The sequence below is a fragment of the Natator depressus genome, chromosome 12, assembly GCF_965152275.1.
Source record: "Natator depressus isolate rNatDep1 chromosome 12, rNatDep2.hap1, whole genome shotgun sequence".
NCBI classification, from domain to species: Eukaryota; Metazoa; Chordata; order Testudines; family Cheloniidae; genus Natator; species Natator depressus.
Genome location: NC_134245.1, coordinates 8106505 through 8121309, shown reverse-complemented (window position 1 = coordinate 8121309; position 14805 = coordinate 8106505). Strand labels below are relative to the sequence as shown.

General features: G+C 41.4%; 1 protein-coding gene across 3 annotated transcripts in view; it reads left to right on the top strand.

The window, feature by feature from the left end:
* Nucleotides 1–14805, top strand: part of RSPRY1 (ring finger and SPRY domain containing 1) — a 56280-nt gene that overhangs the window by 3607 nt on the left and 37868 nt on the right. For 2 of the 3 annotated variants that reach the window (XM_074968522.1, XM_074968521.1), the window contains one exon: nucleotides 11313–11807. In XM_074968522.1, the coding sequence (XP_074824623.1) occupies nucleotides 11461–11807 (347 nt within the window). In that variant the 5' untranslated portion in view covers nucleotides 11313–11460. Of the gene's footprint in view, nucleotides 1–7374; nucleotides 7487–11312; nucleotides 11808–14805 lie in introns of all 3 variants that reach the window. The other variant, XM_074968523.1, reaches the window with a different exon arrangement.

The window sequence follows — 14805 nt, the reverse complement described above, 5'->3', positions numbered from 1 at the left end:
CAGTTTTCCTATTGTTTAAGAATGTAATTGGTAATTATGCTCTACCCCCTCCCCCCATTTTGTCACTTCAGTGTTTGTTTTGCAGGACTAAGACTGGAGGTTCTAGACATTACCTACATTCTGTGTTCAGGCAATTGTCTGACAACTTACAGTGCAAACTTCTAACTGAGCCAGCTCTGAATTTCTTTCCACAGTGTTATCAAAATCTTTCACACATCCAAAACTGTTTCAACATATTTTATGCATCCATAATACATTAGTCATACTAACTAACTGGAGAATTACCATTATAATACTGTATATCATAGCATGATTCACAGGGGTATGGCATGCATTTTTGTTGGTACAAATTCTTTTAATTCTCATTTTAAGTAGATTTCCTTGTAATAAATGTAAAAGCTACATCAATAAGATATTGTTTTATTATTTTAAAAAGTTACTACAGTACTAGTAGAAAAACCTCTCCTCTGGGTTTTAATACATGGACAGAATGTTGAGTGAAGAATTTAGTTTTTTCAGCTAGACAAGTTTTAAAAATAGTCCATTTAGAAAGAATAAATATTTAATCCCCCCCTTACTCAAATTTCCAGCCTCTAATATTTTCTGCCTGAGGGAAAGATTATCCCAAACCCGAATTGTTTTTCCTTCTTCAGTTGAATGTCATCTGCAACTGATCACAATCTTTTTTCTGAGTCCTCTTTCTATGAACTTTCTTCTCACTCACAGGAGTAAGTTCCTCTATTGCTGGCCAACTCGGAAACTTTCACATTTCTGTTTTAGTGTGCCTGCATCTCTGTTGCTCACAGGACTGGGGTTTGCTGTATTTCCTGTCACTGTTATGCATTTCTGAAACATAGGTGTGTCCTTCTCTCTGCACCTCTTCAGGCAAGGGCTGAGCCAAAACACTTTCCGACTGCCCCATCGTGCTGGATGTGATTCATCCTTGCAGCTGCCATGAAACTTTCATGTTCCCGTAATCCTTCCCACTTGCTAAAGGAACCTGATTCTAAAAATGTGTTGGTCATTTCAGCTTAACTCAAAAACGTTTACTTAAAAGAGAAGCCAGCTTTTACCCCTTTGCTGTATCTGAAAGTTGGTTTTTGGAAGCAGTGTCCTGTTTTATCAGGATTCATGTTGAATAGCTTGGTAATGCTGGAGTATGTCAACAGGAGAACTAAGTTAGCCTTTTAAACATTCTGTCACACAGAGAGGACAATACTATCCAAATATGAAGTTAAACTAGCACGAGAAGAGAAGCAATCCCTTCCTCCCAAGATAATGAGAGCCGTGAGACGTAAATATTTAGTAAAATGTTTGGGAGAGAACAGTGACAGAAGAATCTCACGCTTTTTTAAAGTTACATTTTGGTAGCCCTGGGGATTGATATCCTTCATTTATCTGCACACGAGATACAGCATGGGCGTGAAAGACACAGAAGGCAATTGTCCTGCACTGGTGAGACCTTGTCTGGAGTACATAATCCAGTTCTGGGCACTACACTTTAAGAAAGCTGTGGGCGAACTGGAGAATGTCCAGTGGAGGGCAACAAAAATGATAAAAGGTTTGCAAAACCTGACCTATGAGGAAAGGTTGAAAAAACTGGGCATGTTTAGTCTTGAGAAAAGAAGACTGCAAGGGTCCCTATTAAGTCTTCAAATATGTTCAGGGTTGCTCTAAAGAGGATGGAGTTTGCTTCTTGTCCTACCTTCAGTGGACATGGAGAACATCAGATTAATATATAGCAAGGGAAATTTAGGTTAGATGTTAGGAAAAGTGTTCTAGCTATAAGGATAGGTAAGCACTGGAATAGGCTTCCAAGGGACATTGTTGAGTCCCCATCGTTGGATGTTTTTAAGAACTGGTTAGACTAAAACACCTGTCAGGGATGATCTAGGTATAGTAGGTCCTACCTCTGCGCAGGAGGGTGACGTAGATGTCGTCTTGAGGTCCCTTCCAGCCCTACATGTTAATGATTTATCCACACAGGATATACACAGTCAGCGGTGACAGGACAAGATTTCCTCACACTGCCCCACCAATGAGTGTCAACCCTGACCTGGCATAATATCAGTAAAACCAACTTAAAACAAGAAATAGGAATGACCACCATATGCACAAAACATTACAGTCTCATACCCCCAACTTCCTCCTTTTACTTCTCTCTTGACTGCTGTCTTCTCTCCCTATCATGTCTAACATGAGACCGGATCCCTCAGCTCCTACTCACTCCTGACTTCAATGGGATTACTCATGAGAAAGGTTTGAAGGATTTTAAACCCCAATACTGCAGTGAGCTCTGCATAACTAGATGCCTGAACCCATGTGGAGCTCCACTGATGGGATCGAGGTCCAAAATTGTAAGCGCTATGAGCAGGGTCTAAGTCTCTTTGCTTTCTGTAAAGCACTAATGATACTGCTAACCAGGGATCCAGATGTGATGAATCCAATTGTGATATGGAAACTAACCTGACCTGCAGTGTTGGGACTTTTGAATGTTGAGGCCATGTCCTTGTAGAATCGGGGCCTAGGAATGAATGAATGGATGAATTTTTTTTTTAAGAAATTAAATATAAGAATTTGAGCCAGTTGTTATGGAATCTCTGAAACACGTCCGTCAGTTAGATAGAACATGCACGTGGTTCGGCATAAAATTTGGTAATCGCTCTTTTTGCAATCTACACTCTGAACACAGCTGAGCATCTATAATGGAAGCCAAACTACTTTGTTCCTCTGTCAGCCAAGATGTTTCTCTGCCCCTGTTTTTTCTCCTCTGAAGACTCCACTGAAATTGAAGAAATGTGAACTTCAATCAATTTTTCTTGTATTCTTATTTTTATATAAAGAGAATTTTCATTTTTAATGAGACCTAGCTCTCTCTCCCTGGTGCAAGGTCTTAAACGTAAGCAAACTAACAACTGTTTGTGGAGACTTGCAATTTAGTCTGGTCGATCTCCCACCGGTAGCTTGACTTTCACTTTTGCTTGGGACTCCCCAGTGTTCCAGCACCCTTCTTAGAAAACTAAGTTCTCAAGCAAGAATTTAAAATATTTTACCTTCTCAGTAGAACGCCATGTTAATGCAAATCCCTTAACTCCTTGTATTCATTCAACATCCTTATGACAGCTCAGACAGCAGTGACATGAAAGCTGTTGTTTTACTGTACTGTTTGGGAGGGGGAAATATTGGCAATACTTAACACCATTTCTGAGTGATGAGTGGGAACTGAAACAAAAAGTGGCGTAGTGTCTGAAACTGCTTTTTCTTACTCATGTATCAGTTTCTCATTTGCCTGGAGTATTCTCAGCTATCTTTCCACCATGAGGCAATATTGTGGTTGGCTGTAACCAAATGTCTGAGGAGGTAAATCATTAATCCCTGGGCTGTATATTAGAGAAAACTAGATTGATGCCATTTCCAGCCAAGACCTTCACTAACATTCTCTCCAAGATCTTTTGGGACCAGGCCTCTTGGTAGGTTTGATATTATCAATAGTGTCAGACAGGCAGTGTAAATATACCTGTATGGAACTGCTACTGTAGCAGTTGCTTATTTTAGGCCCCCCAGCTGGGGAGCTTGTGACAGCATAAAGGGGCCAATAAACTCCTGTCCATCAGGAGACCAGCACAACTTGGAAGCTGCACTGAGCAGGCCAAGATAGGAATAGTCATGAAATCTCCATCACTGGAGGTTTTTAAGAATGTGCTAGGCAAACACCTATCAGGGGGTAGTCTAGATTATACTCAGTCTTGCCTCACTGCAGGGGACTGGACTAGATGACCTGTTGAGGTCCCTACATTTCTATGATGGCAGGTGGATGTGCTTTTTCAATCCAGCCTTTGAATGGCCTCTGCCAACAAGATGCCACAGCTGTGGCTAAAAGCTGCTTCTCTCTCAGCTAAGTGAATTATTCTTTCGCTCAAATGGTATTTTAAGATAGTCATTTGTTTAGTGATGGAGGTCCCAGGAGGTTTGATTCCTTCTGCTGTCTGCAGTTCCTATATGTGCATGACCACAGTTCATCATGTAGGCATGCAGCAGGTTCTTTTATTTCTTTCTGTTGTAAAAAGGAAAGTATCAATGTGATGACAAAAGCATTAAAAGAATTTTCCAAATGTGACTCATAACTTTCAAATTATTGCATTTCTAACTGCTTCTGATTCTCCTCTTTCCCCCTCCAAAATTTCTAGAACCTTTCCCAAATTTGGCCTTAAAAATTCTCTCGTTCTCAGGTCACAGTTGAAATTTGAACCAGAGAGACATCTTTCGTTTCAGAGCATGTGAGTGAAAGAGAAATCAAGCTTATAATGGGAAACTGGTTACTACTTTAACTATACACAGGCAACTGCCTCTTCATAGTATAGCCTAATTAATCAACTCTGGTATTTCCAAACATAAAGTCTATTTTGGCCTTTTAAAGGCTTCAGTTTTGTTCTGATTTGGACACTTTCTGTTTCATTAAACTATATTCTTTTTGATACCAGTGCAACCCCACAGAGCACTGGTGGGATTCCCCCACTCTGCTAAAAATGGCCTCAGAGGGGAATTTGGTCTACAGTCTTGGGGTTGCCTTGAATGTAGGCTAGTGGGTTTTGGCATGATTTTCAAGCACTGCAGTTTAAGTGCAGTAATTGTTGTTAAATGTTTAATTATTGCAGTCTAATGTTTATCTGTGGCACTTGGAAAGTATACCACTTCTCCCTTTTTTGTTTATTTTCAGTGAAACTGAGCAACATTGCAAGGATCACTAAATTTTACTTAAATCTAGTCTTCCCCAGAAAGCTTTACTGGTATAACTATGCCAGTATAATTAAACTGGCAAGCCTTCCTAGTTTAGAGACTGTTTTATTTATAAAAATGCTTATATTGGTATCCTTATGCTGGCTCTCTGACAAGCACGAGCAATTCCAATATATTCCCTTATATAAAACAAAACTGCATCTACACTTATTATTAACATTTATTGTATTGTGGTAGTTCCTAGGATCAGGACCCCGTTGCGCTAGGTGCTATACAAACACAAAGAGCAAGACTGTCCCTTCTGCAGTGAATTTACAGTCCAAGTATATGACGAGAAACAACAGGCGCAGACACAATATTGGTCAGCATGATAGGCAGTGGTCTCTGCACACCAACAGCCTACCTGTTAAGTGTTTTTTTGTAAGCATCACAGGAAATGAGAATTTTGAGGCGGGATTTGAAGGTGAAATGAGATAGCTTTGCAGATGTTTATGGGGCGTGCCTCCCAAGTGTGTAGGGAAGCATGGGAGAAAGTACAAAGGTATTTGAAAATGTAACAAGTGGGCAATAGACTGGCATCATTAGCTGATTGCAGGCAAGCATGGAAAGCCTGATAACGAATGAGAGATGATAGGGTGGGGAATTGGCTGTGTGGAGCCTTGAAAGTGATGCAATAGAGAAGGGGGAGCCAGTGGTGGGATTTAAAGAAAGGGGTGACCTAGTCGAAGCAACAGGTTATGAAATTGACCCTTTGCAGCAGCATTCTGAGCACTATAGCCTGATCCAACAAAGTATTTAAGCATGTGTGCTCAGCATCTTGCAGGATCAAAAGCCTAATTGCACAAATTTGGGTATAGCTTTAGGGAACCTAAAGATAATGGATTTAGGGATTTTCTTTCCCCTCTCTATCCTTAATTAAATATACCAGAGTTGAATATAATCCATTAAGTAACTTCACTGACTTCATTGAGTTTAGGATTGCATTTAAATTGTCTTTAAAAACTTTCAACATGTACAGTTTAAAGAGACGAGGTGGGTGAGGTAATATCTTTTATTGGTGAGGGGGGAGACAAACTTGAAAGCTTTCTAATATCCTGGGACCAACATGGGTACAGCTACGCTACATGCATCATGTATAATTGACATTCCTGATCTGTTAGGGTTAAAATCCTTTTTTGAAACTGATGAGCATCTGCTCCTTAAAACCAGTAGTCCAGTTTTCGGAAGAGAGAGGGGATTGAGAAGGGAAGTTGGCATGTTAATGACCATAAAAATAGATCTGTGCTCAGTTCTGAGCTTATTGACCTTTTTAGTATCCATTGGTAATGGTTGAATTTTAGTTTCTGTATTGTAAAGTGATTACAGTAGAACCTCAGAGTTACGAACACCTTGGGAATAGAGGTCGTTCGTAACACTGAACAAAACGTTGTGGTGGTTCTTTCAAAAGTTGTTCTTTTAGCTTACAACTGAACATTGACTTAATACAACTTTGAAACTTTACTATGCAGAAGAAAAATGCTGCTTTTAACCATTTTAATTTAAATGAAACCAGCACAAAAACAGTTTCCTTACTGTGTCAAATCTTTTTAAAACTTTATTTTTTAGTAGTTTATGTTTAACATAGTACTGTGCTATACTGTATTTGCTTTTTTTTGTCGCTGCTGCTGCCTGACTGTGTACTTCTGGTTCCAAATGAGGTGTGTGGTTGACTGGGCAGTTTGTAACTCTGGTGTTTGTAACTCCGAGGTTCTATTGTTTAAGTCATCCTGTAAAGGTGATAGTATAAAGTGCTATTCATCACTGCCCTGCTAATTTCCAACCGGGAAGACGGTCTTGAGATTAGAGGAATAGGCCAAAAATTTAATAGTTATTTGCAAGGGTCTAAACTCAAGTAGGTTTTTAAAAAAAAGTGTCTAATATTTATAAGATTTTTTTTATATATTACATGAAGAAATATAAAATTTATACTCAGATTTAAACATTGTGCTATTATGAGACACTTAGCATGATTGTCACATTTGCTTTTCATGTCTGTAGAAATTACTTTCTCAGACATATATTGGGATGTTGATAATTTTAGTCAAGGTATTTTAATTAATGGGGCATATTCATCTGAAAAACATGTTATAAAGAAATTTCTCCTGACAAATAGCTTAAACTAAAGAGAATTTTTAAAATCCATTTTTGTTTTTTGATTTCTCCTATACAGTGGAAAATCAGTGAAGTCAATTTTACTTTCAGGTTCTTAGTGCTGCAAAGTTTGGGTTGTAAACAGTGTAGATAGGGGTCTTTAAGTGTGTTTGGGTTTTTTTGTTTTAATTGTGGAAACATTTCTGTTGGCTTCCGGTCTCATAAAGAATTCGGGTGCTTGTTTGCTTGTTTAACAAAGCTTACGTTTTGGGCCAAATTTGACAATGACCCTTTCGTTTTAGTGTTCTCACTTTCTTTAGCCTTATAGCTGGGATTTTTCCTTTTTAGGGTAATAATTCAACTGTTGCTTAAATATGAGTTTTCAGTTCTAAGGGGATTTGTTCTATTTTCATAGGAACTCTCAGTTGGTGAGTTGTCCAAATTTGGATAAGCACAAAACCAATAGTTTTTTCTAATTGCAACCTTTTTTTCTATTTTCTATGGCAGAACAGCACTCAACTGGGTTTGGGGAAAACCAGTGAAGTCCTCTTTACTACAGTGCTGTCGTTTGGTATCTGCTCTAGACAGCCCTTGTCCACCTTCCCTTTCTGACTCGATGGTCTGTACAGCATTCCCTCTCGCATGAATTCCTGTCTGTACTTCCTTAATGTTAAATTTCTTGACACTTTTCTCCTTCATGGCCAAATGCACTTCAGAATGTGTATACTTCCTTGTATGCAGGGGAGACAGTGTTCTATTATCTCCCCAGGATAGATCATACTCTTGTATGCCATTCCCGTCATTTGATTCCATGTCTCCATTGCCAAATGACTCCGTTGTATTTATGTAATAAAACTGCTTGTGCCTTCTATTTGTTTCCCATTTTTGTCTCTACCGCTCTGAGATATTTTTAATTGTTCTTTTGTCCCTTTGTTCCACCCTGTGTTTGTCCCTAAAGTTCCAATTTAATACTCTATGTTCAGTCCTCCTTTTATTTTCAGCAGTGAAATTGACTTAGTTGGAATGGCCACCCTCAGCTTGATACTGAAGTCATTGTTCATAGCAGCCTTGCAAAACTTCTAATGAAAATCTATTAGACCAGGCACAAAGTCTACTCCATTACCCATTACTATGACAAAGGCTAAAAAACAGAGTCTTTCATGCCCTTTAAAACAAATACTTTATTTACTTGTCAATTTACTCTCCCTGGGAAAGTGGAATTTTACAAGGCTGGTTTATAGACTGCTCATTTACAATTACATATATAACTGTTTGTCATTTTGGTTTGATTCTGCTCATGGCTTGAAATTGCACTTCGTAATTGCAAGTGATCTTGATACATAGATTAGCGCAGCCCTGCACAGCAACACTGTTACAGGAAGTAGAACAACATTTGCAGAAGTTTCATTCTGGCTGGCCAACTTATATTGAGCAGAGTGAGGCCTTTTTGTCAATGATACTCTTTTGTGTCATGTTTAGCTATTTCACGCAGAGATTGATGCTTCCCTTCCCCTCTCAGCAACCAGTAATTTGGGAGAGGGGAAAGTTCCCCACCCCATGTTCTCTTTCAGATTCCCAAGGTTGTGAAAGCAGAGAGAGTTCCCTGTTGGGGTATGCTTAGACTCCTTAGATGCCCTTAAGGGGATCAGCTTTTGCTGATAGGTTTAGTCCTAAGGCTACTAGGTGGTGGGTCCCTTTTGGAGCTCTTAGTGGCATGTCCGTGTCCCCCCCCCCTCCCCCCCCCCGTCCCTCCCCCCAAAATAAGCACAGCACAGTCTCTTGCCCAGAGCTGGGAATTCTGTATTACCTCAGCTATCAGGAAAACCATCTCCTCCTTTCTTGGAAACTTATTTTCCAAGTGAATCATTCTTTCCAAACCACAGATGTGCACTGTGGCTCAAACCATATCTGAGGTCACGCCTACTAAGTGCAGCTATTGAAATCAATGGCACAGCATAATTCACTGAGTAAGATAAAAGCCCATGTGGTGCTACTTTTCTGTGTATAACTGCTTTGGTGCCCTTAGGAGGTACCGTGTTCTATTAGGGAGCCCAAGTGTTCTGGAAACCATTTGCTGGAGCTGTATCCAAAACAGTGAAGTAATGTCCTTGCAGCTTCTCTGTCCCACGCAACTGTTTGCCAGATTGTGCATAAATAATGACTCTGCAGTAATACATATGCTAACAGGTCTGTGGTGGTGGGGTTTAAATATCCTTCTCTCACTCACCCCATTCATTAGCTCCCCAGCACAAAGTTTATTGGTCTTAATTCATTGGTTAGCATCACTCCAGCGCTATAATTTCTTTGTCTTGTTATATAAATGAAACCACTTGGATTAAGACTCAATAAAGCTGTCTGATCTCAAAATTCCCACCAAAGACGGATTGCTTGGTCACCTCGAGACCCAAACAGGTACCAAAAAATGTTAGGGCCTGATCCTAAGAGATGCTAAATACCTGCAATTCCTGTTCTCTTGGGTGGCGATTGCCGATTCTCGGTGACTCTTGGGGTCAGGCCCTTATTAAGTAAATATCATTTATGTAAAATAAGAACTCATATAAAAATATTTATATATAGGAAGACTAAACAGCTAGTTCACTGTGAAGTCTGTTGTCTGTCTATATAGACAGCTTATATGGAACTTAATATTTGTGTTCCCACAGCCTCTTTTGAAAAGTAAATAATACAGGGTCTGATCTGCAGTGGTGCTAAATACTCAACTTCTGCTGAGGATCTGTTCCCAAAGTGCACCTGGCCTTGGTTTTTATTGATTGTCCTAAACAGTGTCTCTATGAGGGGGGAGATGCTTTTTGTCAACACCTTTTTATTTAAAAACAATGGGGTGGGATGGATGTATATTTAAATAAATAAATGAAGCAATGTTTATATATAAGGCCCAGGCTGCACCTTCTTCATCCTAAAGCCTGCAAGAAGAGGAAAGAACACTTGGAGTGAATGTAGGGAGAACTGCAATAGGCTTATCTCATAGTTGCCCCCACATGGTGCTTATAGGAGAGGGTTTGTGTGACTCACCCCCAAATCGCAGTGTCTGTTTTCCTCGTATTTCCTATCTCCAATCCTGAAGATCTGTAATTCAGCCCCCTTGTGTATGTGTGTTATGATACAGTCTTCAATTACATTACTAACTTTTGAGTGCTTGACTTGATTGCCATTGGCTGCCCTTTCCCAAGGGAAGTAGGCACAATGCAATAAGACTTAATGTTTCTCACAGCTGTGTTACTATTTTCCTAGCAGAAATGCCTCTGGATTGGAGTGAAGCTGGGCATGTAGAGCACATCACACAGCGTATGCAGCGTGAGGGAGGAAAGGGAGTGTGATGTTGACTGAATTAAGCAACTTTTTATATCCACTTTAATGTGGCTCCTCTAAATCCTGCAGGGAAAGTCTCTTTAAAAAAACAGGCAGGGCCTTGCTTTTTAAGGTTTCATCTGGAAGACCCACAACATCAAACCACTTGGTGCTCAATGTTGGCTGAGCAAAGTGAGACCTTACTCTCCGCTCGATGGCATTTCTATGTCTGTAGCACAGTGCGTTTTGAATGCCACATCCAATTCCAAATTTTTAAGGAATCTTCTAGACATCAATGAGCAAATCCCTGGGGGGAGGATGGGGAAATGAAGGACACACAGAGCCCCTTGCATCTGTTAGTAGTCCCAGCAGCTTCACCTCCATAATGGTCTCTGGAGCAAAGAACCAGTTGATAACGGCCATTAACACCTTGCAGCACAACAATACCCCATCTCAGTTCTGTCTACTCTCCCAGTATAGTTCAGATGGTTGACTCTCTGATTGGCCTATCTCCCAGACCAAAAGACCAGAAATAAGGGGCTGGCACACAACTCCAGGCATATGGGGGTTGGCGGAGGTGGGGAATCGGGAACAGTAGTGTGGGGGAGAATGACGGAGCTCTTGCCTTGGGGTGAAGGGGGCACACTGAGCCCTTGACACCAGGGTGTGAGCCCCTGACATCAGGGAGGAGGTGTCTGGGGGCAGGGTGTCCCTGAAATAGAGGGGGGTAGGAGGGTGGGCACACATGGAGCTTGTTGGGGGAGGTGGAGGGATGCAGGGAGTCCCTGGGGCGTGCAATGTGTTTGACCTCCAGAAGCAACACATTGTGTGACACTCTAGCCTAAAAGATTATGGGCTCTTTCTGCCAGAATGTCAACGTGTGCTTCCACATGTTTAGTTGTTTCAAATTACCCAGTTTGCCCACCAGCATTTTTAGGCATTTCAGTGGGAGTTCTGGGTATACAAAAACGTCAAAATGGGCCCCAGATACAAACTAACGCCATCGAGGCATCAGGTATCTTTAAACTAATTGTTTACTTCGCTATTGAAGGAGGAAGTTTAAGACTTGCTTATTACTCAACAAATTTATTAAAACATGATTGACTTCCATTTTTCTTTCTTTTTTTTCCCCCCAGATATGCTTCTGGATGACAATGCATATTTTAATTGATGATGTCAGAAGCTAAACCTACAATTCCCCATTCGTTCCAGCTTGTTAGCAACACATAAAATGCGAAGACCACAATTCACGATCTCAAAAACATTACTCTTAAATCTTTCTAGATGATTGTAGTTGCTCTGATTGTGTTCTATGCTGGCAGAAGCCTTCTCCAAGGTTTACTGCTGACTCTAGAGCAGCACATCCCCTGCATACTGGGAACTTTGGGTGCTAGCAACATGGGCAACTCCTGTATTTGTCGAGATGATAGTGGTGTGGAAGACAACGTAGAATCCCAGAATCAGCAAACACAGAATAGTAGAGTACCAGTACCTGAAGCAAGAAGCCATCCAAGGGACCCTGTAAGGCCACCCAGGAGGGGGCGAGGGCCACATGAACCAAGAAGGAAAAAACAGAATGTGGATGGACTAGTGCTTGACACACTGGCAGTAATACGGACACTGGTAGATAAGTAAGTACCTCCGAAAAGATCACTCAATATTAATGAAAACTGTTCCATTGGAAATTTCAGTGCTAAAGATTAAAGAGATCTCTTATTCAAAACCACCAAGAGCATGCATGGATTAATATTTTTTAAAATAAGAGGGAAGGTTGTTTGTCTCCAAAGATCAATTGCATTGGAAGAATTTTGTTTACTTCTCTTTGGAAATAGCGAAACAAAACTATAGAGAGACTGCTTTCATCTTCATTAGATGTGTACTCTTCCAGGTTGCAAATCTAATTTCTTATTCTTAAAGGCAGCACACTGTAATTGTTCATATGATGAGCCAAGTGCTGCACTTGTTGCATGCTCAAAGCACTCATTGTGGTAATTTACGATACACAACGATCACAGGATCTGTCCCTGTTTTTGATGGTTATGCTGTTGCTTTTCATAGGTATTTAAAAGGGCCTTGAAAGTGTTTATCATTATGTGGATTGGAGAGACCAAAACAGGAGGAAACTATTACCTCTGTCAATTGTACTTTATGCTAAATAGCTTCGGTCTGAGCTTAAACTGGATAAATCTCAAGTTAATGAGCTTTGATTCTGGAATGTGCCTGCTGGAGGAGTCTCCCTTTCTCCTGTAGGGTGCTGTAAATGGGCATGTGAGATCAGATTTGCCTTGAAATTTGTGTAAAAACTATTTTGTTCTAAAAACATTAAAAGAACACCTTCAGCTGGAATTTTACTGACTAGCGTTACAAGCAACACCTATGATGTGTTATAAATGAAAGCTGTTGAAAGTATGTATTTTTCTCATCTCCTCCCCCTTCCCCCCTCCCCCCCAGTTTATTTAGTTTATGAATTTGACAGCATCTTATGACTACTTAACTCTGTGTGTCTTTCCCTCCGCAACATGGGAAAGAAGAACACTTACAAAAACAGAAAAATATTCTGTGGTTTACAGAAGGACTCTGGGGTAGGTGTAGTACCTGAAAATATTGGGGGTAATGGTGGTGTGTTGTTGTGTTAAGGGTGTGATCAGTTCCCTGCCCACGATCTCCTGGAGTGCTGACTCACTTCCTTGTTTTCTGTTGCTAAATTGTGTTGATAGCTAAAAAATACATTACTTAATGTTGTTTTCCATATAATTAATTGCTGTCCTTGCCTCAAAGATGTCATGTAATCATGAATGATGGGGAACAGTCCATAAGAAAATCATTTATGTACCAGATCTGTGGAAAAGTTGGAGAACCTCAGGACTAGACTTCAAGCTGACAGTGTCCCTTTAAGACCAAAAGAAACATTTCCACTGGACTAAAAAAAATTTCAATGGAAAGGAAAGGTTTTTTTGTATAACAGTGAGACTGCAGAAATGTAACTTTCCCCTATGGTGTCTCCAACTGAGAACCTAAAAATGAAATTTAGAGGAAACAGTGAAGTTGGCTAATCTCTGTCCAAGTTGAGAAAAGAGGAACAAGTGTAAGCTAAACAACATAAACAGTAGAGGTGGATCTGAACCATGCCCACCTGGGAACCAGATGCAAGCTTCCTTTGTTCAGAAATATTCAGATGCTATCTCAGAGTACAGTAACGCCTCACTTAAAGTCATCCTGGTTAACATTGTTTCGTTGCTGATCAATTCGGGAACATGCTCGTTTAACGTTGCACAATGCTCCCTTATAATGTGTGTGGCAGCCGCCTGCTTTGTCCACTGCTTGCAGGAAGAGCAGCCCGTTGCAGCGAGTGGCGGGGGGCCTTGGAACCAGGGTGGACCGGCAGCCCCCGCATCAGCTCCCCTAAGTTTCCTGTGCAGCAGCCGCCCAGCAGGCCATCAACTGCCGGCAGTTCAGCTGTCTCCCCCCTTCCACTGCCATGTGCTGCTCCTGCCCTCTGTGTTGGAGCTGCTCCCTGAGCCTCCTGCTTGCTGTGGGTGGGGCAAGAAGGAGGCTAATGTCAGGGTGTCCCCCTGCTTCTGCATCCTGCTTACCCCATCTCCATAGAGCAGGGTGGGGGACATGACAGGGCTCAGGACAGAGGGAGATTGCTGGCAGCAGCTGCTGTCTCAACTTGTTGATCTACTTAAAAAGGCAATGTGCTTTGAGTAGGGTCAGCATACTTAAAGGGGCAATGTGCATCTCTCTCTGACTCACACACAGGGTGTGTCTCTGTCTGCCATGTTGTCTCCCCTCCCTCTATTTGTGCTGCCTTGTAGAGTGTGAGGCTACATTAACAACAATGTGTTAACCCTTGAGTGCTCAGCCTCATTGTTTCTTGACTTTAGCAAAGCTTTTGACACTGTCTCCCACAGTATTCTTGCCAGCAAGTTAAAGAAGTATGGGCTAGATGAATGCACTATAAGGTGGGTAGAAAGTTGGCTAGATTGTCGGGCTCAACGGGTGGTGATCAATGGCTCCATGTCTAGTGGCAGCCGGTGTCAAGTGGAGTGCCCCAGGGGTCGGTCCTGGGGCCGGTTTTGTTCAATATCTTCATAAATGATCTAGAGGATGGTGTGGATTGCACTCTCAGCAAATTTGTGGATGATACTAAACTAGGAGGAGTGGTAGATACGCTGCAGGGCAGGGATAGGATACAGAGGGACCTAGACAAATTGGAGGATTGGGCCAAAAGAAATCTGATGAGGTTCAATAAGGATAAGTGCAGAGTCCTGCACTTAGGACGGAAGACCCCAATTCACCGCTGCAGACTAGAGACCGAATGGCTAGGCAGCAGTTCTGCGGAAAAGGACCTAGGGGTGACAGTGGACGAGAAGCTGGATATGAGTCAGCAGTGTGCCCTTGTTGCCAAGAAGGCCAATGGCATTTTGGGATGTATAAGTAGGGGCATAGCGAGCAGATCGAGGGATGTGATAGTCCCCCCTATTCGACATTGGTGAGGCCTCATCTGGAGTACTGTGTCCAGTTTTGGGCCCCACACTACAAGAAGGATGTGGATAAATTGGAGAGAGTCCAGCGAAGGGCAACAAAAATGATTAGGGGTCTGGAACACATGACTTATGAGGAGAG